Source organism: Mustela nivalis (genome assembly GCF_964662115.1).
Source record: "Mustela nivalis genome assembly, chromosome: 19".
Taxonomy (NCBI): Eukaryota; Metazoa; Chordata; class Mammalia; order Carnivora; family Mustelidae; genus Mustela; species Mustela nivalis.
This window is the reverse complement of record NC_139038.1, coordinates 7,724,158-7,748,386: the sequence shown is the minus strand read 5'-3', so window position 1 is coordinate 7,748,386 and position 24,229 is coordinate 7,724,158. Positions and strand designations below refer to the sequence as shown.

Here is a 24,229-nt window from a genome sequence, read left to right as displayed (position 1 = left end):
TCTTGGTTAGGAGAGGGAGTTGGGGTGGCCAGGGAACAAGTAAGAAAAGGGTCCTCCTCCTCCTCCACACCAGACCAGCTTCCTCCCCTAACTGGTTCTACAGAGAGGAAATGGGAAACAGAGAGGGACAAGGGACAGAGAGGTGATCAAGTGCGATAAAGAAAAATACTGAGAGAAGGGGACAGAACACGAAGAGCCCCAGGGACGGTGGTCTGTAGGAGATCCCCGCGAGAGGAGGAGGAAAGGGGCAGGGAGAAGGGGAACACAGACCCAAGGCAGGACGGGGTCTGAGCCTGGCGAAGGTGGGGAGGCCATGCCCGGCTGGGCAAACAGCAGCAGCTAGAAATATTTCTAGAGAAGTCTTCAAAGTAAATAAACCGCTAACACAGTCCCCACCACTCCTTGCTGTTCTGCTGTTAAAGGTCACTGGGTGGAAAGACCCAGAGAATCCCAAGAATGAGCAGCTGAAGGGCCTAGAGAGTCCCTGGGCAATGCGGAAAAGGGAGGAAGGTCTCCTGGGAGCAAGGCTGAACGCTGGGCCTCTCCTCTGCCCCTGCCCCGTGAGGTGTTTAACCCACACTGGCTACCTTGTCCCCACACAAACAGCCTGGACACCGTGGCTGTTGACACAACACCCTTGGCTGAAAACAGTCTGGGGAGGGGCTGAGGATGTCCCCGTCCAGGCCTGGGGGTGGCCCACTCCTGCACTCAGGCCCCAGCGTCTGCATCTTGCAGCTGGCACCCCTGCACCCCTGGCGGAGTCCCCCCCTCACCTAACATTGCTAACCCAGTCCGGCCAGAATACCTGTCCGGGGCCCGCAGCGCCAAAGTGAGACCCTGGGAGCCATTTCTTTTTTTTTTTTTTTTTTCAAATGCAGTTCTTTTCCAACATCGCCTGCCACAGCTTTGGCTCAGAGATTTGGGGGGTGGGGGAGGCACATGGGAAAAAGAAAGGAAAAAAAAAAACCAAACCAGCCAATTGCACAAAGCCTTTCCCTGGAAAAGCCCAGGCTCTGGGGTGCTCAGGACTCGTGACTGCCCCCCACCCCCACCACCCTCTGGAGCTCTGGCTTTGCTGGTCGAGGCACAGATGGGGGTCCGTTCCGTTCCCCATGTGAGAGAGCTTTCTGGGGGCAGAATGGCGGCCTGTGTCTATATATCTCTATGTGTGCGCGCGTGTGTGTGTATATATAATAGACTATATTAGAAAATTCTCTATGTATAAATATAAAACACCGGTATCCAAACATGACACCACAGCGAACTAAAGTGCTTGACAGGAGTTGGGCATGTCTAAGTAGTAGGCAAAACTATTATTCATCCTGAGTACCCAGGATGAGGGAGGTTGCCGGGGAAGCAAAACCATGGAGGGCCTCCTGGCCTGGTGGGGGTGGGGAGGGAAAGGGGGTGCCGGCCCAAGCCAGCCTTGTCAGCCTGTCTGATCACTGTCCCAGGTCAACCCCACACCTTGACCCAACTTTGCCCACTGTGCTTCTGTCCACAAGGAGACCAGCACTGGAAAGTCGGGAATGGGGGCGGGGGGAGGCTGGCTCCCACAGGAAGCTGGTCAGTCTGTGCCCACAGTTTCCTCCGCCCGCACGGCTGGGAGTGAAGGGACCACTACGTATGCTGAGGGCAGGAGGTGAAGATTCCTGTCATCATGATTAGTAATTTGAGAAATCAAACGCCATCAGTCCTCTAGGCCAGGCCGTGCCTTCTCTCCTCCTGGGTCTCCTGCCTGGGTGAGGGCTGCGGAGAGGAGGGGAGAAGCCTTGGGGGCAGCTGACCTGGGAAGCTGCCCTTTTGTCTGCAAGCCCCAAGCGAAGCATGAGCACCTCCACCATCCCCAAGACTGCTTCCCTGGAAAACAAGGCCCATTCTGGTCTCAGACCCGCAGAAATGCCACAGGCAAATGGTCACCAGAGCTCCTGGGAGTAGAGGGGCCCCAGACGGCAGGGAAGAGCCCCCCCCAGGACACAGTGCTACAAGAATGGGTTGGTGGTTGGAGGTTTGGAGGCAAACGGGCTTGATGAGGATCCAGTCTGGAAAGAAACAACCACAAATTAGGGGATTAGGGGACAAGAGCTGGAGGCCAGAGAAAAGATGCGGTCCAGCATTCCTTTCTCCCCCAGAATTACCGCGCTGGGGGTTGTGGGAAAGTCAGGGGGCTGAGGCAAGCGGGGGGGGCAGGGGAGTGTGGGAGCCAACACCACCCACGGACTAACCCAGCACCCCCTGCGTGGTCAAGGCAGGGCTTCCAGCCCTGCCCTGTTCTCCTCAAAGGATTCTGTCCCCGACCCCCAGAGAGAGGCCATACCCGCACTCACCACGAAGGGGTTGGTGGAGGTCCCGGCTGGCTGGCCCAGTTGCCTCTGGCCCAACTTGGCTGGTCCTAAGTCGTTGAAGGAAGAGCCTGGAAAGCAGGGGCAGAAACTCAGCAGACGCAGCCCTACCCCTCATGCTGGGGCTGAGCACTCCACCCGCGGGCCTGCAGGCTGGGGACCGCCCCCCTCCCACAGTGGCCGCAGGAGCCTGGCCTTGCTGAAGTCTGCGAAGGAGGGTGTGGAGCAGAGTCAGAGGACACCAGGCCGGTCTGTGGCTTCTCTGGCCCCCCCTACCGGTCCAAAAGGGAACTAGCTCAGACGTCTGGCTCCCTGATAGTCCTAATAGTCAGGGCCTCCCCGCTGCATCCCTGCGGGGGCTGGGGGGGTGCTGGGGGTAAGAAAGGAGGGTCTAGTCTGAATCCCTTACCATTCTGCTGCTGAGTCACCGAGGTCTGTGCGGGGAACAGGGGTGGTGGGAAGGTGCTGACAAAGGCCCTGGTGGGTGGCCCTGTCTGGGGGAAGCCAGGCTCAGCGCTGTTCATCCCAAAGCTGGGCCCTGTGGACCGAGGACGCGAAGTTCAGGTGAAATTCTGGAACGCAGGCTGGAGAATGGTTCTTCCTGGATCTCTCCAAGACGGGGGACATGGGCTAGCGTGTGTCCCTAACCAGAGGTACCCAGTAAAAGTACCTGGAGCGAGCCACGGAAGCTTTTGGCTTTCGCGCCACCTAGCAAACCAGGCCTCTTCCTGCCCACAGTGGCTTGTGGCACGGAGGGCACTGCAGTGCCGTGCAGGGGCATGGCCCGGAACCGGGGTCAGCTGCTAGCTACCTATTAAACTGTGCCAACGAAAGCAAAGTATCAGCGTTCTATGGGCCTCAGTGGTCTCCTCTCTAAAAGCAGGCTGGACCCCTTTCCTAGGGCTGCCGGGAAAAGCCAGTAAGGGGTGTAAAGCTGTCAACAGTGGCGTTTGCCACGCCTGTCAGCGGCACTGGCAGCCACCAGGCACACTTCCTGGCCTCAAGGTTTTTAAGAACACCAACAAAGGCAGGGGAGGAACAGGGAGATGACAGCAGGGACCAGGGGCAGGGCTGCAGGTAGGACACAGAAGGTGGGGGTTGGGGGGGGCCACTGCTGAGGGGCGAGAAGGGAGAGTCCCTGCCACATGGGTCCGCAGAACCAGCTTGGGAAGCAGCAGTCTGTGTGTCGTGATTCTGAAATTCTCATTCTGGGACTTGAGTGGTCGTACTTTGCCCACTAGGCGGCCTGGAAATTCAGCCTGGTCTGGCCCGGTGAAGGGTGACCAGGGCGCTGATTTCAGGACCGAGGCTGCCGGCCACTCCTCCGAACAGTGGTGTGTGTGTGTGTGTGTGAGAGAGAGAGAGAGACAGACAGACAGACAGACAGAAGGGAAGAAGGAGAGAGGGATTTGCGCCCTGGAGAGAGTCAGGGCCAGGGCAGAGTCCGGAGACTTACCTGTGGCCAGGCCGTTGGGCTGGAATGGGTTGGTAGAAGGCGGCTGTGGGAGAGCAGCAGGTACTGTGAAAGGGTTGGTGAAGGCTGCTTAGGGCAGAAGGGGGTAGAGGTGGGAGAAAGAGAGAATTAATTTTTTCTCATCTGGTTAACATTCGGGAGACAGCATTCCTCTCGTTTCCTGGGTTTTCTCCCCTCCCCTCCCTGCAGAGTCCCCAGTTTCCCCTTGGCCTTGGATCTCCTCCCAGGGTCTTCACAGCCAAGACTCACCTCCAAAGGCAAGGCCAGTGCTGCCGCCTCCACCAGCTGTGGCCGACTGGAGCGTGGGGACCGGGCCGGCCACCCCGAAGATGCTGTGATGTGGGAAGAGAAGTCAGCACACAGGGCCCCGGGGCATCAAGGGGAGAGGCAGGGCAAGGGACCAGGAGATGGCAGACCCTTGTCCCAGCCCATGGGAGGAGCTCAGCAGGCCGGGAAAAGCAAGGCTCTGCGGCCCCAAGGCAGAGTCCCCGACCTCTGAACCCACCTGCTAGGGATACCTCCAGCCGATGGTCCGGGAGCCAGGAGGCCACCCATATCTGCGAGGCTGCCGGGCTGACTGGCCGGTGCCAGAGGAGAGGCCGCAAACCGAGTCACCTGGCTGCTCCCTGGGCGATCACAGGAAACAGAACAGGTCGTGCTGGGGTGAGGCAGGAGCGAAGGGGCAGGAGGCGAGATGGAGGTGGGGGGAGCTGGGGAGACGCGGCAAAGTGATGGCATGAGTGCACCCATTGAGAGAGTCCCCTGGATTGTCTGGTTCCGAGGGCCTTGAGTCCCGCCAAGAGTACTAGGTAACGGCCCTCGGCCCTCCTTCTCCCTAGCGCTCAAACCGCCCTCAGGTCGGGTCCATGTCCCTCTGGCTGTAGGCTGACTTGTGGTTCCCTTTTTTCCCTCAAGACATGGAAATGTCTGTCCTTTCCTCAAATCAGCATTTATGGATAAATCCTAGGAAGGGGCAGGTAGAGGGGATGGGGGGGGGGGAACTGTGAGGGGCAGAAAGCCCAGACGCTCAGGAGCCTCCCCTGGAAGGTGCGGCCCCGCGCCGGAGCCTGCACGGGCAGCTCAACTCCCGCTCCCACTGGAGCTGCCCCCTCTCGGGAGGCCACCCTAAGCCAGGAGCTTAGCTCAGGGTTCCTCTGCCTTCTCTGGTCATCACATTGCAAAAGAGAAATCCCCGAGGGCGAGCCCATGTGGGAAGCTTCCAAAACAGCCTGAGGAGCGAGTCCAAGACATCCCTGTCCTTTGGAGAAAGCCTTCGCCTCATCTCTATGATGGGGTCCGGTCCACCACTCTGGGCCGTTGTGAGGGCAAAATGAAGCTACGGATGGATAAGGCTTGACTTTTCTGAGTGCCGGAAGATTCATACCAAAGGCAAACACGCTTTGCATGGTGTCTGCCACACGTGTAATCCGAAGTCGTCTGCTGGAGGACAGCGTGAGAGGGAGAGCGAGGTAACCTGGACTCCAGTCAGGGCCCTACTCTGGCTCCTGCTGCGACCTGAGCCAACCACCTTACTCTCCTGAGCCTGTTTTTGCGGGCCCTCTCCTCGGAGGCCTGGAAGACCACCCGCCCCTAGGTTAAGTATTTTCGGCAAGTATTTGGAAATCTGTAACGCATGCACAATGGCGAGGTATCATCGTAACTTTTGATACAATAAACTGTCTCCGGGGTCAGAGAAACCAGGCAAGGTCTCAAAGGAAACACGATGGCTGGCTCAAACACAAGCGAACCAGAGCCTCTCCTGGACCCCCAGCTCCAGGCTTTCCATGTGCTCTGTCTCCACCTTGAACAGGAGCCCCCCCCCACCTCCCGCCCCCCATGGTCCACCCCAGCCTTCGGGCTTTAACAGAACCGTGTCTTCAGGTGGGCCTCCTCTGAACTCTGATTGAATGAGCCTGGTTTTCCTCTCCTGACACCTTGTTCTTTGCCCTTGTGGCCACTGACATCTTTGTAGGGACGTGTTTTTGTTTCTGTATCAACTGCGTCCCCCTCTAGACCAGCTCTCCCTTGCCAGGAGTTTTCTCACGGATGTAAGTTACAAACGTGCAAAACAGGACACATGCGGGGTAATTAACGGCAGCGCCGACAGCGAAAGACTTCATCATTCGTTCTACGTATTCATCAACACGGGACGGATTAAATAAATTATAGTGTACACATAAGCAGGACTATTGTGCAGGCATAAAAAAACAATGAGGAAGCGCTTCGTGTACTGATGAAAAAAGATCTAGCCGTACTGTTCAGTTAAAACATAAATCAAGGTACAGAACGGCATGTCTATTATGCCACCAAGCATGGGAAAAAAAAAAAAAAAAAAGAGAGAGAGAGAGAAAGAAAATAGGATGATAAGAAAAGCGAGTGAAGGCCACAGGCTCCTCTTCCCAGGAGCATGGCGGTGCGGAGGGGGTGAGACAGCAGCCCAGCCCGGTGGGGCTACAGAAGCTGCCAAAAGAAAGGTAACCCGAAGCCCATTTGTGGGGAAGGAAGCCTATTTGTGGGGAAGGGGGAATGTGGTGGCAGAGGTGGAGAGAATGCAGGGGAGACTCAGGTGAGAAAACTGGTGGGGAAAACCCTGTCGAGAGTGGGAAGGATGAGCAAAGGGCAGATTCTCCCCACCCCCTTCGAGGAGGGGCATAAGGGCAAGGAAAAGGTAAGACACAAAGCAAGGGAGGTGGCCAAGCCAGGCTGGTTCTCAAGCCTATGCTGCTCCCTGGCTCCCTCAAACTTTAGCCTGGCTTCCCCTAAGTTTGGGGGCTTTTCTGAAGACCCCAGAACTGTCATTTGAAGCTCCATGCTCTTCCTTCCCTAAAGGACAAGGCCAAAGCGCTTTGGTTTAAGGGGATCCTTCCAGTGCTAGGCATCTCCACTCGGACTTGGAGAAGCTGAGTCCAGCAGGGAAGGTAGGTGCCCACGGCCGGCCCTGCCTGCTCCGAGGTTCCAAGGTTGCTCGCCTTGGCCACCCTCCTTCTCTGTCCCTGGGCTTTCGACGGGAACCAGTGCAAGGCTACCACGCCACTGAGCACACTTGCTCTGCGTCCTCTCCAGGCCCCAGGCGGGCAGGAAGACTGGAAGCCAGCAGCCTGGTATTGAATCTTCTGATTCTCGGGGGCCCCTGGCCTTTCCTGGGCTCTGACTGGGGGTATGTGGAATTTCTGAGTGAACACAGCTTCCTGTCCCTACTTAGGTCAGACTCTCCAGTCCTGCTCTGGGCCTTTGGGTCAGGAGCTCCCCAAGCTGGGGAGGTGCCGTTGTCCTGTCCGGCTGCTGCCAGGCTGTGTGTCTCCCGGCGGACACTAGGGGGCAGAGCCGGCCCTCGCGACGGCCAGGTGGATCCAGCACTTTCCGCTGGTTCTGGGGAACCTAGGAATGGAATACCTGCACTGGCTCCTTTGCTTCCTCTACACTTCCAGCGCCTCATTCCCTGCGGCCGGATTGGTAGACATGCCTTCTAGCAGTTTCGGGGGAAACGGCAGTTTTAGAAACTTCCCCTCTCCAGACTCCCCCTCAGAAATATAAAAATACAACCAGGCTTGTCAGAAAAGACACCCACCTCTCACCCAAGTCTCCCTACTTCATCCCCAGTACTCCTTTATGGCGCACTCAAGAGAACCACCCTCGTGATCGCGGTGCGGTGGGAAGTGAATGGGAGCTGCCACTCATCTGACATTCGGGTCTGCCCAGGTCACCGGCCACGTTGAGCCGGTTTTGTCAACGGCAAAATGGAGATCTTTCCGTTCTCGTGGAGATAATATGGGGAAGCTCCTCACAGTGGCTCACAAGGGCTGGCTGGCTCTGGTGGGCTGCAGACCGTCTCTCTTAGAGATGACCAGACACTGGACAAAAGTTCACCCCAGTTTCAGCCCGAGAGGGCTCTGGATTGGCCCTTTAGGCCCTTTAGGCAACGGATTGGGACAGGCATGCATTTTTCTTTTCTTTCTTTTTTTTTTTTTTTTTAAAGATTATTTATTGGGGCACCTGAGTGGCTCAGTGGGTTAAAGCCTCTGCCTTCGGCTCAGGTCATGATCCCAGGACCCCACATCGGGCTCTCTGCTCAGTGGGGAGCCTGCTTCCCCTTCTCTCTCTGCCTGCCTCTCTGCCTACTTGTGATCTCTGTCTGTCTGTCAAATAAATAATAAAATAAATAAATAAAATCTAAAAAAAATTATTTATTTACTGAGAGAGCGAGCGAGCATGAGCAGGAGTAGGGGGAGGAGCAGAGGGAGAGGGAAAAGCAGGCTCCCCAGTGAGCAGGGAGCCCAACAGCTACCTGGGACTATAGCCCCAAGGCAGGCGCTTAACCCACTGAGCCACCCAGATGCCCCAACAGGCATGCATTTCTGGCCAGACCAATTTATTACCACCTTGTACAGGCTGCTTCCTTTTGAGCTCTCATTCCAAGAACACTTCCCTCTTGCTACACTGAATACTCCTGTGCCAACTTACTTTCTTACTGGGAACATGCAGATGGGCCAATTACCCCACACAGTACCGGCCATGGCTAGTCTTTAAAACTTCTGTGAATATAATGTGCGGAATTATCATCTGACCCTAATTTCTGTTTTTCCGTTGATTCGTCAGGTTGAAAACACTTTCATCTTTTTCTGGGTATTACTAGCTGCTTGTATCTGTTCCGTGTTATTCTATTCTTTATTATTTACATGAGGTTTGTTTTTTAAGATTTTATTTATTTGCCAGAGAGAGACACAGCAAGAGAGGGAACACAAGCAGGGGTAGTGGGAGAGGGAGAAGCAGGCTTCCCGCTGAGCAGGGAGCCCCATGTGGGGTTCGATCCCAGGACCCTGAGATCATGACCCCAGCCGAAGGCAGACACTTAACGACTGAGCCACCCAGGCCCCCCTATTTATAGTTTTAAAAAAACACATGATGGCTATTAGCTTTTTATCTGTTTTCCATATTGTAATGATCTTTTCCCTGTTTCACGCCTTCAAGGACAATGAAACATTATGGGACATCTTTTAGGACACCTTTTATCATTTAGAATGTGACCTGAACAATTTCTACTCCTTTTTTTTTTTTTGAAGATTTTATTTATTTATTTGACAGACAGAGATCACAAGTTGGCGGTGAGGCAGGCGGAGAGAGAGGAGGAAGCAGGCTCCCCGCTGAGCAGAGAGCCCGGCGTGGGGCTCGATCCCAGGACCCTGGGATCATGACCCGAGAGGAAGGCAGAGGCTTTAACCCACTGAGCCACCCAGGCACTCAACAATTTCTACTTCTTAGAAGTTTATGTGTTGTCTCTTGGTCTGTGGTCAGATTATAAAAGTGTTCTATGTTTGAAAATCCTGTCTTTTGATTACAAAGTTCTACTAAAATCCTGTCTTTTGATTACGAAGTTCTACTTCTATTTATTAGGTCAAACTTGTTCAAGTGTTAGTCAAATGGCCTATTTTCCTCCATATTTGTCTACCTACTTGATCTACTATTAATCTTGCGAGTCTGCCTCTCTGTTGCCATGTTACATTTTCATTGTGTCTAACAGTTTCTGCTTTCTGACTTTCAGGGCTACCCTATCAGGTACTTTAAGTTGGTCAACATGAGGACTTCTTTGTGAATTTTAACTGCGATCAATATAAAATGTCCCTCCTTGCCCCATTCAAAAAAACGAAACTAGAATAAAAACAAAAGCACTCAGACAATTCGCGGTGCACAGTGGGAAGGTGGTGGGCAGAGCGAGAGAGTAGGGGAGTCTGGGCTTTGGGCCCAGCTCTGCCCCGCTGTGGGCTGTAGGACACGGAACTGCCGAGCTGCTTCATGGGGAAGCTGGCCACCTTGGAAAGGTTCCTTCCAGAACTCAGAGCTCTCTGCTCAGAGCACCTGAGACAGGCTTCTACCTTGGGTGGGCTGTGGGGTGGGAAGAAAAACTCACCAAAGCTGTAACTTCCAGTTAGCATCCGACTGGCTGGCAGTGGGGGTGGAGAGGGGGAAGGGCGGGTGGGGGGGAAGGGGAGAAAGAGAGAGAGTAAGTCACTGGCTTTCCCCAGACAACAGGTCTTTCCAGCACACCGGCTGCCCTCTTGTGTGTGCAGGATGGGCAACCGCAGAGGGCCGGCCCCAAGGCTATGAAGACCTGATGTCTGGGGGCTTGGGGAGGAACAGCTGCTTTACAGCAGCGGCTTTTAGGGCATTTTCTTTTGGGGGTGTGTGTGTGTGTGTCTCAATTGCTGCACAACACAACACTGAGTTTATAGGCTTCTGCTCTAACGGGGATGAGTGAGGACTTCTGGAGACTGTCTTGGACTCTGACCCAGCCCTCGCCCTTTGCGCAGGGTCCAGCACGGACCATCAGAGCACTCTAGAGGAAATCTCACGTACACTCTTGGTTTTTCGAGTACTGGGGTCTCTCCAGCTTGCCCGTCAGAGCTCTCCTATGCACACCCCCACAATTCCTGCGGCAACTGGGCTGCTGTCTTTCCGGGACAAAATGGAGCGGGAGCCCCTTTCCCTGCCAAGAAGTGTCCTCTGCCCCCTCTGCCCAGCTCTCTAGGTCGGTGCAGATGCGAATGAAGGGCAATACATGAACGCAGTCGGAAGCAAGGAGGGGAGCGGAAGGGAACGGGAAGAGAGCAGGGCAGAGTCTACCTGTGGGTGCGGGCTGGGCCTGGAACGGGCCTTGGCTGCCGGGAGGAATGCTTCCAAACGCGGACGGGCCGGCGCTACTGCCAAAGGCATCGAAGTTGGCAAAGCCTCCATGGGAGGGTGTCTGGCCTATAGGTGGAGGGAACATAAAGTCCACATATATAAAATGAACATATAATCGATAAAATATGCACTAACTGGGAAGGCCAAAGGCCACTGATGGGACACTGCCTTTCCACAGGGTCCTGCTCAGGGAGAGATGGCAGGGGCCTGGGCAGAGGGCCAGAAGCCCGCTGGGGGAGAGGTGATGTCAGAGGCCTCCCAAGTTCACTCCCTACCATCTTCTGTCTTTATTCCATGAGGCATTCACATTTTTGTCAGGGGCTACTTTGGGCTAAATCATGTGGGGGAAAAAAGTTGGTTTTGGTGGGGGAAGGGGCTTGAAAGGCAAAAAGGAAAGCTAGATACCATTTTATTCAACCCTCTGTTGGCAGTTGCTGATCTCTGGGAAGAGGGCAGGGGAAATGGAACACAGGATAAGCTCCCTGCCCCCATTTTAATGGAAAAAAGACAGTAATAAACAGGTGATCCAGTGTTCTAAGAGGAGGCGCTAGAGTCCCCGACTGTCATGTTTTCTGGTCAAACTCACAGATATAATCCTGGCCACTCTCATCTGACCCGGGGCCCTTCCAACCCTGATGCTTCAGAATTGTCAGCGGACTCATTTGTGGCACGGGAGCTAAGAGCCGGCGGGGGGGCAGGGGGGTGTAGTGGGGAAACTTGGTCACCCTAAGGGCGTGAATGCCTTGTGTCAGGGTTAATACATTGTAGGAATGTTCTTTTCCCAGGTCCCACTTACCCCCGAAGGCTGGGAATGCAGCGAAAGCTGGTGCCACCTGGGGAGCAGCAAAGGGGTCTCCTCCTATATCGGCCAGCAGGTCAGTACTGGCTTTCTTGACCGAGGAGTGGGGAGGCGGCTGAGAGCTCCGGGGCTGGGACGTCCGAGGCTGAGACTGACTGACAGACTTGAGAGGAGAAGGCATGATGACATAGAGCACTTGGGAGTCCCAGACATGACCCGGCCCCTGCGTGGCTCTCTAGGCTGCCCCCAGATAGGCACGTGGAGAGAGAAGAGAGGGAGAAACTGCCCTCAACGGAGAGATTTCCTGGGCAGCAACTGCCTGAGCCCCTCACGTACCTAACCTGTCTTCTCAGCGCACCAGCTCCCAGAAGCATACATTTCAGAGCCTATCAGTGACAGGAACACTGAGCTACACAGGGATGTTGCCAAGAGTACCCCCTCCCCGCCAGGTCCCCAGCCCCGGAGCTGGGACTTCCTCCTCTTTCCCAGGGGCTTGAGGCATTGTCCCTGCCCCTCCGCGCGTTTCCTTGGAGCAATGGTCAAGTTTGAGGTTGATACTCTGACTTCCCTAGATAGCACTTCCTGTTGGGTTCTTTCTTCCAGAAGACAGGAGGCCAAGGTGAGTCCGAGACATAGGTAACAGCAGGGCGGAGAATTAACTCACATCTCCTCTACTGTCCTCTGCTAAGTCCGGAGCTGGGGCTGGATTTAGGAAACAGACATCCCTGTCTGCCGAATCCCTAGCTAGTGCTGGAGGGCGGAGGGCAGGTGTTGAGAGTTACCTGGCTAGAGGTGGAGGCAGCGGCGGATAGAGACGGCGCAGGCTCCCCCAGGAGAGTCCGCAGGGGCTTTCCTTCCGGGACGGAGCCCTGGATGGGGGTGGAGGCACTGCCTTTGGTATAAGCGGGCCCCTTGACTTGGTCTGGGGGGACATACCTTGGAGAAAGAACAGTCAGGCTGAGAGAAGAGGGTAACACCGTGCGCCATGCTCAAGTGTAGGCATCTGGGAAACACAGGTGACAGCAGTCAAGTCCCCTGGCCTTTGCCCACTGATTTTCTTTTTCGAACTGAAGGGACTTTTGTAACTCAGCCAAGTTCTGCCCATCCTGAGGGTCCCTCTTTACTGTCGGATGCTCGTTCTTTTCTGCGGGAATGTTCACTTCGCTCTGACGTGGGCCGGGTTTTCTCTCCCCTTCTCCTTTCTCTTTCTGACATCAAACCGTTTGGGTTTCAAGTAATAACCTTCCAGCAATGCTGCTGGACAGGTGATGCTCTTTTCCAACTCCTTTCCAGGCCCACAGAAAGGTTCTGCCCCCTCCTATTCGAAGTGCTCATAGTCTATCCTGCCAGCTTTTGCTACGTCTGATAAAATCCCCTCCACTCCAGCGTATGTTTGTTCCACCCTGAAGGTATCTTCTTTGTCTGGGGGACACCCCCCAGCGGGGTCTCCAAAATGCTGTTTTGTCCACGATGATCTCCTTGCTGTCTGCCTTCTCTTCTATGCCCTAGAGTTATCCCCCCAACATGCACACACCCCTGAGATCAAGCCACGGAAAGTGCCACTGGGGAGAGACAAGGCAGGGCAGGGCAGAGATGCTGTTCTTGTCACCAGGAGAACAGAACACACATAAACTGTGGCTAAAACGCCGCTGGGTTTTTAAAGCACAGGGCTCTAGGACATGTGCTACCAGCTGCCTCTCTGCATATATGGGCCCAGCTGGGCTTTACCCTGCCCCATACTCCCTCAGGCCCAGCCCTTCTCCAAGCAGTCTAATGTCTCTCCAAAAGAGAGGCATCGACTCTGCGAGGTTAGTGACTGGGAACAAGTTGTCCTTTAGGCAGCTTTATAATTTTGAAGTCTGGCCTTTGAGAAAAGCCCCAGTTCAAGTCTGGAAACTGGACCGTCCGACGAAGAATGTCGTGGGACACAGGTGTGTGCAGCAATGGCTCGCCTCCTTACCATCTCTTTTTCTCGTATTTTTCCTGGAGAAACTCCTTCACCTTCTGAGGGTCCCTGGAATCTGGTATTAAAGATGTCCGAGCATCAAAAAGGCCCAGCCAAATCTTCCTGCAAACCTACAGGCGTGGAATCAGGTAAGAGAGGCGTTCAGGCAGAAAGCATGGGATGGGGAGAGCCACCCCTACTTTATTCATCAATACGTTCTTTACTGAGCACAGACACAGCTGAGAGTCTGGGTGTATCTACAAAGCAGACACCATCTCTGTCTTCACAGAGCTGACCATCTAATGGGGAGGTCATGCCTTAGGTAAGGAAAAATAGATTTATAATTACATGTTATGACACAACTTAGAAAAGAGAGGGCCATGAGAATTATGGGGAACTAAATCTGGAGGGGGGTAGGGTCAGGGACAACTGTTAGAGCTGTGGCTTCTAGAACACCCCTCCAGAGCCTTCCCTGTTCAGCCCCCTCCAAGTAAGCCAATCACCTTCAAGCTAGGAGGACCGCCAACACCAAGGATGGTGTCTTCCCACCGCCAGCAGATGTAGCTGGGGAAGGGGTCTAACCCACATTCGAGGACACGTTTGGGCTTAATCCCAGGCTGCTGAGGGTCGGGTTGGTAGAGTTGGCTCCAGGAGATCTTACTCCAGGGGGCCGGCTCTGTCTACTCTGAATGTTCAGGAATGTGGAGCTCTAACTGTCCAGGGGCAGTCTTCCCTGTGAGTGCCCAGGAGTCACCCCCTACAGAGATTTTGCTCCTCCCCCGCCCCCCCCATTCCTCTAACAAGCGCCTAGGCAAAGCACAATTTGTATAACCAAGATTCCACAGATATACAAATATACATAGACAAGATAAACTATACACTAAATAATAAAAGAAACTCGACCAAAAAAGAAAGCTACAGTCTTGAGGCAAAGCGCCCCCTGGCCAGTACGGCAACTATACAGCCAGCAGGCATTCCATCGGTGGTGGCTCACCTCGTTTCCACGGGATTGCAGGAATACCACTTCAGGCTCAGTGAAAGTTGTCATGGAGATGGACTTGACTCGATGAGGGGGGTTTAGGCCTCTCCTGTGGGAAAGAGACAGGAAGAGAGGCACAATGCAGTTAGCACTGCAGGTCTGTTTATGGGAGGAGAGGTGGGAAGAAAGGATAAAACAACACATGAATTAAGCTCAGAGAGATACCTAATTCAAGGAAAGAAGGGAAGCGAGAATGTTTTGGAGGCTTTGAATGACAGTCAAGAATGTGTCATGTTCCCTGTCACTCTGGAGAGGAAGGCAGATTCCGCCCACCCAGAAGCCTTCTCTTCTTTGCCTCAGTTCTGTGTTCAGCCTGCAGACTGGGGGGGGGTGTACTTCCGGGAACTCAGAGATGGGCCCACTTCCCATTTCCTGTTTTACCACTGCAGGCTGGGGGGCACTTCTGGGAACTCAGAGATGGGCCCACTTCCCATTTCCTGTTTTACCACTGCAGGTGGGGGGTACTTCCGGGAACTCAGAGATGGGCCCACTTCCCATTTCCTGTTTTACCACTGCAGGCGGGGGGTACTTCCGGGAACTCAGAGATGGGCCCACTTCCCATTTCCTGTTTTACCACTGCAGGCTGGGGGGCACTTCTGGGAACTCAGAGATGGGCCCACTTCCCATTTCCTGTTTTACACCTGCCTGCCCCTCCTCTTTGTCTCAACAGAAAGTGTGGTGGTAGGAGTGGAGAGGGCCCCTCTCTTTCAGGAAGAGATCTCTGGGAAAAGAGATAATCCAGGTTTTCTCAGCTCTGGATCTTTCTATGAAGCAGGAGGAAGTGAGCTTCAACCATGAATAGGAGATTGGCATGAATCAGGAACATGCATCCCATAGTGATGCTTTTGTGCCAGCTCTGTTGTGTTCTGTTAACTCTCTAGGAGTCTAGTTGTGCCCACAGAAGCCCTGTGGAGATTACAGTAGACAAGAAGGCTTCCTTGCCCCGACTCAACTGCCCTCTGGAGTGTTCTCACAAGGGAAACTTGGCACTAGGCCAGGTTCCCCTTCCCTTTTCCCTTAAGTTTTACTCTGGTCTAGACCACCAGCACTTATCGGATGAAAACAGAGCTGGCCAAACCACAATGAGTAAACCAGCCCCTGGGACCAGCACGTGAATGAGCATAGGCACCGGCAGGAAAGACAGTTTCAGCTCATGTGGCTTTTCAGACTTAAACTCCCCTGGGGGGAAAAGAAATGAAAGGGCAAACCAAGATATGAAAATAAAAGGAACTCAGGAAGAGGGTCCTGGTTGATGCCATCAGGAAAGCAAAGAGAAAGGCAGAGACCACACAGTTTACCAAATGGAAACCGTAGAAAAAATTCAGGCTTACAGGTGCACACACAAAATGAAGGTGTCCCTGTAAGTCTAGAAGAATGGCAGTGTTGTGTAAGCCTACACTGAGGCAGTGGGGGGGTGGGGGGGTGACAGGTGACACAGTCCAGGGCGAACAGTGAAGAGCAGTAGCCCCTTTGAATGATAAATTACGGATTGCAGGATTCTAATGAAGGACAGGACACTGAAGGCTGTAATTGAAGGCATTTTCAGCAATTCTGCTGCTAGACTTTTAAGTAAAGGGTCTCAAAATACTCCTTTAAAAGACAGTATCAAAGAGGTCTGATGCCCCAAGGAAAGATTAGAGCAGCAAAATCCAAAAACAAGGCTTTGTAACTACATGTCAAACAATAGCTCTTAAATCTGATCGGCCCCGAAAACTCTTCTAAGCACATTTCAGAGATACTCCAGTTTTCTCTCCTAAAGCCTGTTTTACTCATGGCCTAGTTTTGTCTTGAAGTCCAGACAGCCTTTTATATTCTTTCACTAGCTCTTGGTCACCTTAATCCCTAAGCCCTTCCCTTTCAAAGGCCAAACGGTCCAAGTTTAGCCAGAGCAGACCTCTCTGTCCCTGTGATCCCAGGGATTCCAACCCTTCCCCTCCCACTAACAAATATATCCTTTGGCAAAATACAAGGTATTGTGGTAGGCACTTGGAGGAATACAACAGTTATCACTCTGTATCATACAGATAACTTATCATGTAGGACCTAGTCCTTGATCACTGGGCGCTGGCTTACAGTGACCCTAGAAGCCTGGGCAAAGATACTTCTCGACCCAGTTGGGTGCCATTTAGGCATACACAGAGCCGGATCAGGGAGAATGTGGTACCAGGATGCCGCAGTCAGGGAAGGAAGAGAAATGGCCATGGGAAAAATAAAAGGTATTACGTTAACACTAGAAAAACAGATTCGGAGCCTATCACAAAAAGGTCATTGGCATTTCCTGAAAGGACAACCAGGAACTGTTAGCAAAGTGTAAACAGGGAGATGTGTTTCCTAGTGGGGGAGGGGGAGGGACTTGACCCATTCATCAGTCTGGAGGGGATCATTAGAACAACAGAACTTCCTATGGCTGAGCTTGGGCTGGAGGGTTTCTTTTGGGGGGTGGGCGTAGATAGGATGAAGGGAAAGCAGAGAAAATAAGTGACTTAGGTGCTTTGGGCCAAATGAATCCGAGGGAACAGGATGTTTCCGTAGCACAGCACAAAAAGCAGTGCTCTGACCTTGATGTCTGTAGACTGGATTATGTATAACTAGAGCCACAGTTTGGGGGCAGGGAGAATTCTCTACAAGGCAACATTCTGCAGCCCAGGAAGAGGACCTAGTTACATGGCCTATGAGTCAGAGCTTTTTGTTTCTGAATCAGAGAGAGGCCACTGCTGGCTGACAGGAACAAGTTAGACACAAGAGCCCCTCTCCTCCCAGAAGCTGAAATCGAATGGTTGAGGGATATAGGGGCTCGCTGGGGACATAGCAGGGTCCTGCGAGGGGCCAGATCTGAGTCACTGGCCTGGAATCAAACAGAACCAATCTCCAAGCTGCCCCCAGTCTCCCGACATGACTCACAGCTTCCCCCCAAAAGAAGTGAGAGCTAGAAGGAGACACTGCCCTTCGGGTATCACAGCAAATCCATTCTGTTATTTCTGACCAGGTGGTGCTGGGGAAACACAGAGATAAATTTATTTGCCCAGAATAGGGCAAGTGTTTCCAACGGAAAGCAAGTACGTTACTAGGACTCGAGCCTTGGTCCATTCAGGAGGCCTTCCGCTTTGGTTTCACAGGGCACCTGACTGGCATTCCCACTTTGAAGTGCCCTGAATTATTGGCAGCCAAGGGACCTGCAAGGACCCTAAAGCCCGCCCAGGGCTCTCTCCTTGCCTCTCTCTCCCTTTCCTTTGATGCTAGCAAGCGTAGGACTATTCCTACAAATCCCACACCTTTTGTTTTTCTGTGGTTGTTACCCTTACCACGGCCTGTATTTCGCTTCTGTCTTGCTTGGTGAAAGTCTCAGACCTGCTCAGCAGCTCAGATAAGTTTCTGTCAGGTCAAACAATGGAAAAAAACAGTTCTACCGGGCACCCAAGTTCTTTCCTTTGTGCCAAACTTGGACCTGGGAATTCCTGACTTCTGAATCTTTTGTGTGCAGGTTCATAGCCCCACCCCGGGGGGTTTCTTTGCTCCTGGGATTCCAGTCCTCTGTCTCTGAGCAGGGATCTTATCTTGGATCCAAACATCACCAAAGAGAGTCCCTATTAGAGACTCTTACTAGTCCCTAATAGGAGCTCCCCACTTACCCTGCTGCAGGCTCAATTTCACTACTTTTAGGGAACTTCTTCCTAACCAAAAATCCCCGCTTCAACTCATTTCCTGTAGTTCTTCCTTAGTGACAGTGATGAATTGTTGTCCTCTGCCCTCCTCTTCAGGCTCATTCTTGGTTTCTTTGACATTCTTCCCCCTTCTTCTCATCTCTTTGGATGAAAGGTGAAGTGGGAGGCGACGGAGGGCCTGGACTCACACCGGGGCCAGGGACACGTCTGCCTCTCTCACCCAGACGGATGGAAAAGTACTGAATTATTGAGCAACACACTATGCCTTTTCCTCCATGGAGATAAAAGAGCTTCAACGAGGAACCACTACCAGCAAAGCCAGATGGGGAAACTAAGGCACCTGGAAGTTAGGGACCTGTCACAAAGAAAGAGCTGTCAAGCACCTCTCCTAGGCACGCAGCCCAGAGCTCTGTCCACCCAAATCCTGACTTAATCCCACTACTGGAATAAAGTTGTGCAGAAGTAGAGGAGACCAGTATCTATTACTGAGTCCTGAAGGACTATGGATTAAAGATGGACCTATGGGGTGCCTGGGTGGCTCAGTGGGTTGAGCCTCTGCCTTTGGCTCAGGTCATGATCTTGGGATCCTGGGATCGAACCCTGCAACGGACTCTCTGCTTGGTGGGGAGCCTGCTTCCCTGCCACCCCCCCCCTGTCTACTTGTGATCTGTCAAATAAATAAATAAAAACCTTAAAAAAAAAAGGGACCCAAACAGCCAGGTTAGGGAAGCATGCCACAGACTTTGCTGAAAAAAACTGGGCGTCAAACACAGTGCCCATTCCTGATGTTAATGACATTTCAGGCCCTATCTATTTTTTACTAAAGAAACGTGGTCTATCCATTGAGGCAGGTGGGAAAACCAGAACAAGAAAAAAAAAAAAAACACTGAAAGCACTGTTTTGGCAAAAGTACTTTTTAGCAGCAATCTGTACCCTGTCCTAGCTGTGCTCTCTACTAGAAGAGTCAGACACAACAAAACACATAGGCAGATGTGTATGTTGGGGAAATGAAAAGGACCTATATCCAGGTTAAGGAAACTAGGTATTGGACGAAAACCAAATGAATAAAACTAGGTCAAATTTGGGACCTACAATTGTGGCAGCATGAATGTAAATTTAGAAACAGCCCAAACTAGCAGCTTCTCTCTCAATCCCTCACACCAACGCTGTGGTTTTCTGCTAGAGCTGAGAAAATATTTCTCATGAAAAAAGAAAATGAGAATGAGCTCTCACATGTAGTGATGAAGCCATAGTTATAGCCACCCACCAGTATTAAAATCGAAAATTTTCTGCAGATCTTGGGAAATTCAACTTCAGCTACAACAGTCAACTCTGCCACATCAGTCCGTGCAGCCAGCTGGGAGCTCTGGTAATAGTGCTCACTGCCCCCAGAACGCTCCACTCCCCCAAGAGGCGGACATACTTGTAACATCCTCGGCAGAAAGCTGGCTTTCAAAATAAAGCCAGTCTCGTTGTCTTCTTTCTCTGGCTATGGTGCTGAATGTTGTACTTGAATTCTTGCCTCCCTCAATACCCTCGTCCTTTTTTTTTTTTTTTTTTTTTTAAGGAGATTGTATCTTTTTTTTTTTTTTTAAAGATTTTATTTATTTATTAGACAGAGATCACAAGTAGGCAGAGTAGGAAGGCAGAGGGAGAGAGTGGAGGAAGCAGGCTCCCCGCCGAGCAGAGAGTCTGATGCGGGGCTCGATCCCAGGACCCCGAGATCATGACCTGAGCTGAAGGCAGAGGCTTTAACCCACTGAGACACCCAGATGCCCCCCCCTTTTTAAAGGTTTTATTTATTTGAGAGAGAGGGAGCACACAAGCAAGGGGATTAACAGAGGGAGAGGGAGAGGGAAGGCACCCCGCTGAGCAGGGAGCCCAACTCGGGGCTCGATCCCAGCACCCTGGGATCATGACCTGAGCCAAAGGCAGATGCTTAACCAACTGAGCCACCCAGGCGCCCCAAAACCCTCGTCCTTTAAACAAAGAATATTTCTTCTCTTTCTGTCGTCATACCTCAACGTGAGCTCCCATCACTCTCTAGCCCATGCTGAGCTTTACCTCACAGCACTTATTACCACCTGTAATTATATATTTAATGATTGACTTAAAGCCCATGGCTTCCACTACGGTGTAAGCTACATGAAGATGGGTACAGTTCTGTGCACTGCCATATCTCCGGTGCCTAAGACCGTTATCTGGAGCTTAATAGACACTCGGATGCTCAATAAATGTATGTTGACAGATTGACTGAATCAGTGAGCAGCCTCTTGGGGCCTACCATGATATTCACTTCCCAGCACTGCGAAATCCTCATCTGCGGGCAATCAACCATGTGGGTTTAAGATATTAATTGGTCTATGTGTCCCCACGGAGCCAGGCCCCTCCACGGCCTGCTAGACTGTGCCTGCTTCCTCTTGACTCTGCGCCCAGCGATAAGCACTTCCACCTTCTGTTCACGGCCCACCCGCCAGCTCCCAGCCTTGCCCAAGGTGCATCAGAGGGCACAGGCAGTATTTTGTGAAGACCCTTTCTTTATAAGGTTCCTTTGCCTTGCCCTACTTAGCTCATGCTAATTAGAACTTCAATTAGCACAGGAGAAGTACCATCAAGAACTTAGGCACAGCCAGGAAAACTACAGCTGGCTTCTAGAATTTCCTCTTTCTCTCCTTATGATGTCAACATGCCCTTTAGTTTCAGCTTCATTTATTGGCCCGGCCTTTTGATTTTTCACTAAAGACCAAAAATAATGAACACAGGGAAAGGTGGTCATGTTCTGCAAAATGTGCCCTGATATTTAAGGAGTTAACTGTTCTAGCAAAAGAACAGGTTTTTAATGTGTGCCAGATCCCCTGACCCTCCTCCTGTACTGATTGAGGGATATTCATTATAGAAAGGAAATGTTATATATGGGATACTTTAAACCAAGATCTATAAAATACATACATATATATATATATATTTTAAAGATTTTATTTATTTATTTGACAGAGAGAGATCACAAGTAGGCAGAGAGGCAGGCTGAGAGAGAGGAGGAAGCAGGCTCCCCACGGAGCAGAGTCCGATGCGATGTGGGGCTCAATCCCAGGACCCTGAGATCATGACCTGAGCTGAAGGCAGAGACTTAACCCACTGAGCCACCTAGGCACCCAAGATCATAAAATATTGAAAATAGTGTCAGCCCTCCCATTTAGTCGGTGCTTTATCTTTTGTGCCATGCAGCAAACCATGGGGATGGATTAATACCGTTTCCAAACATTTCCTTCCTAGGACTCAGACTCTGATATGCCATCAGTTTTATCCCCCTGCTCCCAGACTCTATAATCAGATTTTCCTCTTCGTAACAGGATCTTTGGGAATCTGTTCTTTTTCTTTCTGCTATAAATAGTCCTAAACTTCGCTCCTTCTCTCCTCAGAATACTTGTCCCAGTCTCAGTTCTATCCTTTTGGCTTCATTTAAGTCTCTACCTTTTGACACCTTCCTGTTTGGGTTCTAATCATTGTCCCAAGAGCCCTACTAGCGTTTACTTAGACCCAAGTCGTTAACACACAAGTGAGGTTGCTCAGAACACAGAAGTTTGGCAAAGGAGGTAAAAATCCCAGAGAGAGAGAGAGAGAGAGAGAGAGAGAGAGAGAATCCTACATGGTATCTGAGGAGAGCTGGATCTTCATTTCTGGTCTGCCGTGATCAGAACTAATATCCAATAACAAATGCTGAAAACAGCAACCCCCATATGGCCCTGGATAAATCAGTAAACCTCTCTTTGCTTCTGTTCTCCCATCTGTCATGTAAGAACAATACTGCTCCCTCCCTGGCTCCTAAAGGTGTAAGAAGAAACAAGGAAAGCCCCCCCTTGTTAAATACAAAACGGACACACCAATATATTAAAGCAATACTGAACAAGTCAGAATGAATCTCCTGATGGACTTGGATAGAATTGAGATACCGGGTTGGTATCAAATGTTAATCGCCATCTAACTAACTAATTTCCTATGCGGGGGTGGGGGGTGGGGGGTGGGGAGAACCTTACTCTGTAACCAGAAATCTGGCCTGGAACTGTGTGGCTCTAAATGAGCTGGGGCATGACCAAATACAGTGCCAGTGCCAAGTGTAGCATTGCAGATTATACAACAAAACTCCCCCAAATCTGGAAAGAGCTGCCAGATGCTACTGCCAGGATCAAGCCATGGCAACAAGAAGCTTAAAGGTGTAAACTATTACACTTAAGGATGGCTCATCCAGATCCCCACACGTTTGGAAAAGTTAAGCTCTCTAACAGGGTAAACGCATCCGCTCTCATCGCTGGAGACCTGCACTCCAGAGCCCTGCACCATTAGGACCTGCCCCTGGACGCCGGAAAGGGGCTCCTTACCTGTCACTATCTCTAGGCTGTCATCCCGGGTTAACCTACCTATTTTAAAGGGGTTTCTCCATCTCACACTCCAGGATGGGCACAAGCCGGAAGGAAGAAAAGGACGCCTCCCTCCAGAGCCCAGCTTATTCTCCCCCTTTCCTATTCGCCCCTCACCACCTCCAGAGAGTTCCCATTCAAGGTGTGTGTCATTCTCTGGCCCTTTAACCACCCCCCACCCCCGCCCCTATTCCCTTGAACTCTCCCCCCCACTTTCGGTTCGGTTCGGTCCCCCCCACCCCTCCGGGAGTTTCTCCCTTCTTGTCCGGTGCCCTTCCTTTCCCTGCAGCGCGACTCCAATCGTGTCTTGTCTCCCCTGCCTAGGTCCCTTCCCCATGACAGCTCTCTGCAGCCGACGACCCTCTCCGCGCATCAGGAGCGTCCCCAGGCCTCCCCGCCTCCCGGACCTCGGCTCTGTCGCTTCGCCCCGGATCCATGCTGTCCCCAACGCCGACAACACTCCGCAGCCCCTTCTCCCCACCCCCACCCCGCCTACCCGGCGCCAGTCCACTCACAGGAGGCCAGAGCAGGTGGTGCAGACGAAGCTGCCCACGGTGATATCCACGTAGGTGACGCCGCGCTGGGCGCACTCGAAGCAGTGGCGGTTCCCCGCCTGGCTGCAGCCGCCCAGCTCCCGCACCCGGCGACACCACACCTCCGAGGCCGCCTCCGCCTCCGCCTTTCCCCCGCTGACCCCGCCACCCGGGCCGGGACCCTTCTTCGCCGCCATCACCATGGTTGCCCGCTCCCTCGGACCTCCTCCACGCAAGTCCGCAATCGTCCCTTCAACCACAGCCGTCTTCCCGCCTCCTCTGCCTCCTCCGCACAACCGGCTCCCCTGACAGAAGCTAGGGAGCCGGAGACGTCCGCGAGAGACTCCTCAACCCCTTGCCTTGCCTATCCTGCACGCTGATTGGTTTGTCTCCTCCCACCTCCTCACTCTGATTGGCTCGACACTGGACGGCCTTGGGTTGCCGGAGCCCCCAACGCCACGCCCCACCGCCTTCACCCTCAGGCCTCTCGGGTTGGCCCGCAGAGACACTGCCGCGAGAGCCGCGCGTGCCCTCTCCCTGTCCCCGCCCCCTCTCGCCACTGCCTCCACGGCGGCCCGCCTCCCAGATTCGATTGGTGAGTCCTCTGAACACGGGCTCCGACGCTAGCTCTGATTGGTTGGCGAGGCTGCAAAGTTAGCGCTCGAGAAAGAGTAGGTGTCTCGCGCGTGCGCAGCCCTGGTCCTCCTGAATGGTGGTGCTGATTCCCGCCAAATTTCAAAGGCCCAGTCACCACTAGACGGTGCGGAGAGGTACGAAAAGCAGAAAAGTGGTCATGGAAGGGACGGAAGGGAGTAGGAAAAGAAAGGAGCCCTCAGAGGAAGGGAGAGACGGGCGGGAGTGCTTTAAAACGCTCTTTCATTTTACGGCTACGCTATGCCACGGGAAATCTCATTTTACGGAGAGTTTGGGTCATACGACTCGAGTTAGGTCACATGCCCCGAGTTAGGTCACATGACTGGTACATGGCCTGGCCAGGATGCTGATTTGGGTCGTCGTCTGACTTTAGAAACCCTGCTTTTAACCACCACGCCATCCGTGGAACGGTGTTTGACAGACACGTATGGGTTTCAGGCGCTGTTCTAGAGAGTGGAAGTCCAGCAGCAAACCAAACAATCAAAATTCCTGTCCTCATGGAGCTTACCGGCTAGGAGGGGGAGGCAGACGGTAAGGATAAATCCTACGCAGAGAATTAAAATAAGGTATTTTTTAAAAAGATTTATTATTTTATTTATTTATTTGACAGAGATCACAAGTAGGCAGAGAGGCAGGCAGAGAGAGAGGGAAGCAGGCTCCCCGCCAAGCAGAGAGTCCGATGTGGGGC

General features: G+C 52.6%; 1 protein-coding gene and 1 long non-coding RNA gene across 4 annotated transcripts; one reads left to right on the top strand and one right to left on the bottom strand.

Moving 5' to 3' along the window:
• Window positions 1-843: 843 nt before the first annotated feature.
• Window positions 844-23,389, bottom strand: AGFG2 (ArfGAP with FG repeats 2). Of its 3 annotated transcripts, none has more exons than XM_082712892.1 (13): window positions 22,870-23,389; window positions 14,233-14,326; window positions 13,254-13,369; window positions 12,076-12,229; window positions 11,291-11,456; window positions 10,435-10,560; window positions 9,722-9,754; window positions 4,322-4,442; window positions 4,066-4,148; window positions 3,799-3,882; window positions 2,752-2,880; window positions 2,328-2,413; window positions 844-2,042 (listed from the first exon to the last, which is right to left on the bottom strand). In XM_082712892.1, exons 1-13 carry the CDS (start codon window positions 23,088-23,090, stop codon window positions 1,983-1,985), a joined length of 1,473 nt encoding a protein of 490 aa, XP_082569018.1. In that variant the 5' UTR covers window positions 23,091-23,389; the 3' UTR covers window positions 844-1,982. The 3 variants fall into 3 exon arrangements, with proteins under 3 accessions (XP_082569018.1, XP_082569019.1, XP_082569020.1); XM_082712893.1 differs by having other exon boundaries at window positions 3,799-3,861; window positions 22,870-23,297; XM_082712894.1 differs by lacking the exon at window positions 9,722-9,754 and having other exon boundaries at window positions 22,870-23,291.
• Window positions 13,308-22,852, top strand: LOC309854168. The gene is made up of 3 exons (XR_014306114.1): window positions 13,308-13,387; window positions 22,390-22,496; window positions 22,679-22,852. It is a non-coding gene; the product is annotated as an uncharacterized lncRNA (long non-coding RNA).
• Window positions 23,390-24,229: the final 840 nt, after the last annotated feature.

Bases quoted from the DNA above. Each gene is read 5' to 3' on its own strand.
- AGFG2 (XM_082712892.1), bottom strand. From the start codon at position 23,090: ATGGTGATGGCGGCGAAGAAGGGTCCCGGCCCGGGTGGCGGGGTCAGC. The intron at 13,370-14,232 runs GTGAGCCACCAC...CCACGCCTGTAG, and splicing joins TGCAATCCCGTGGAAACGAG to GTTTGCAGGAAGATTTGGCT. The intron at 4,149-4,321 runs GTGGGTTCAGAG...CCCACATCACAG, and splicing joins GCTGGAGGTATCCCTAGCAG to CATCTTCGGGGTGGCCGGCC.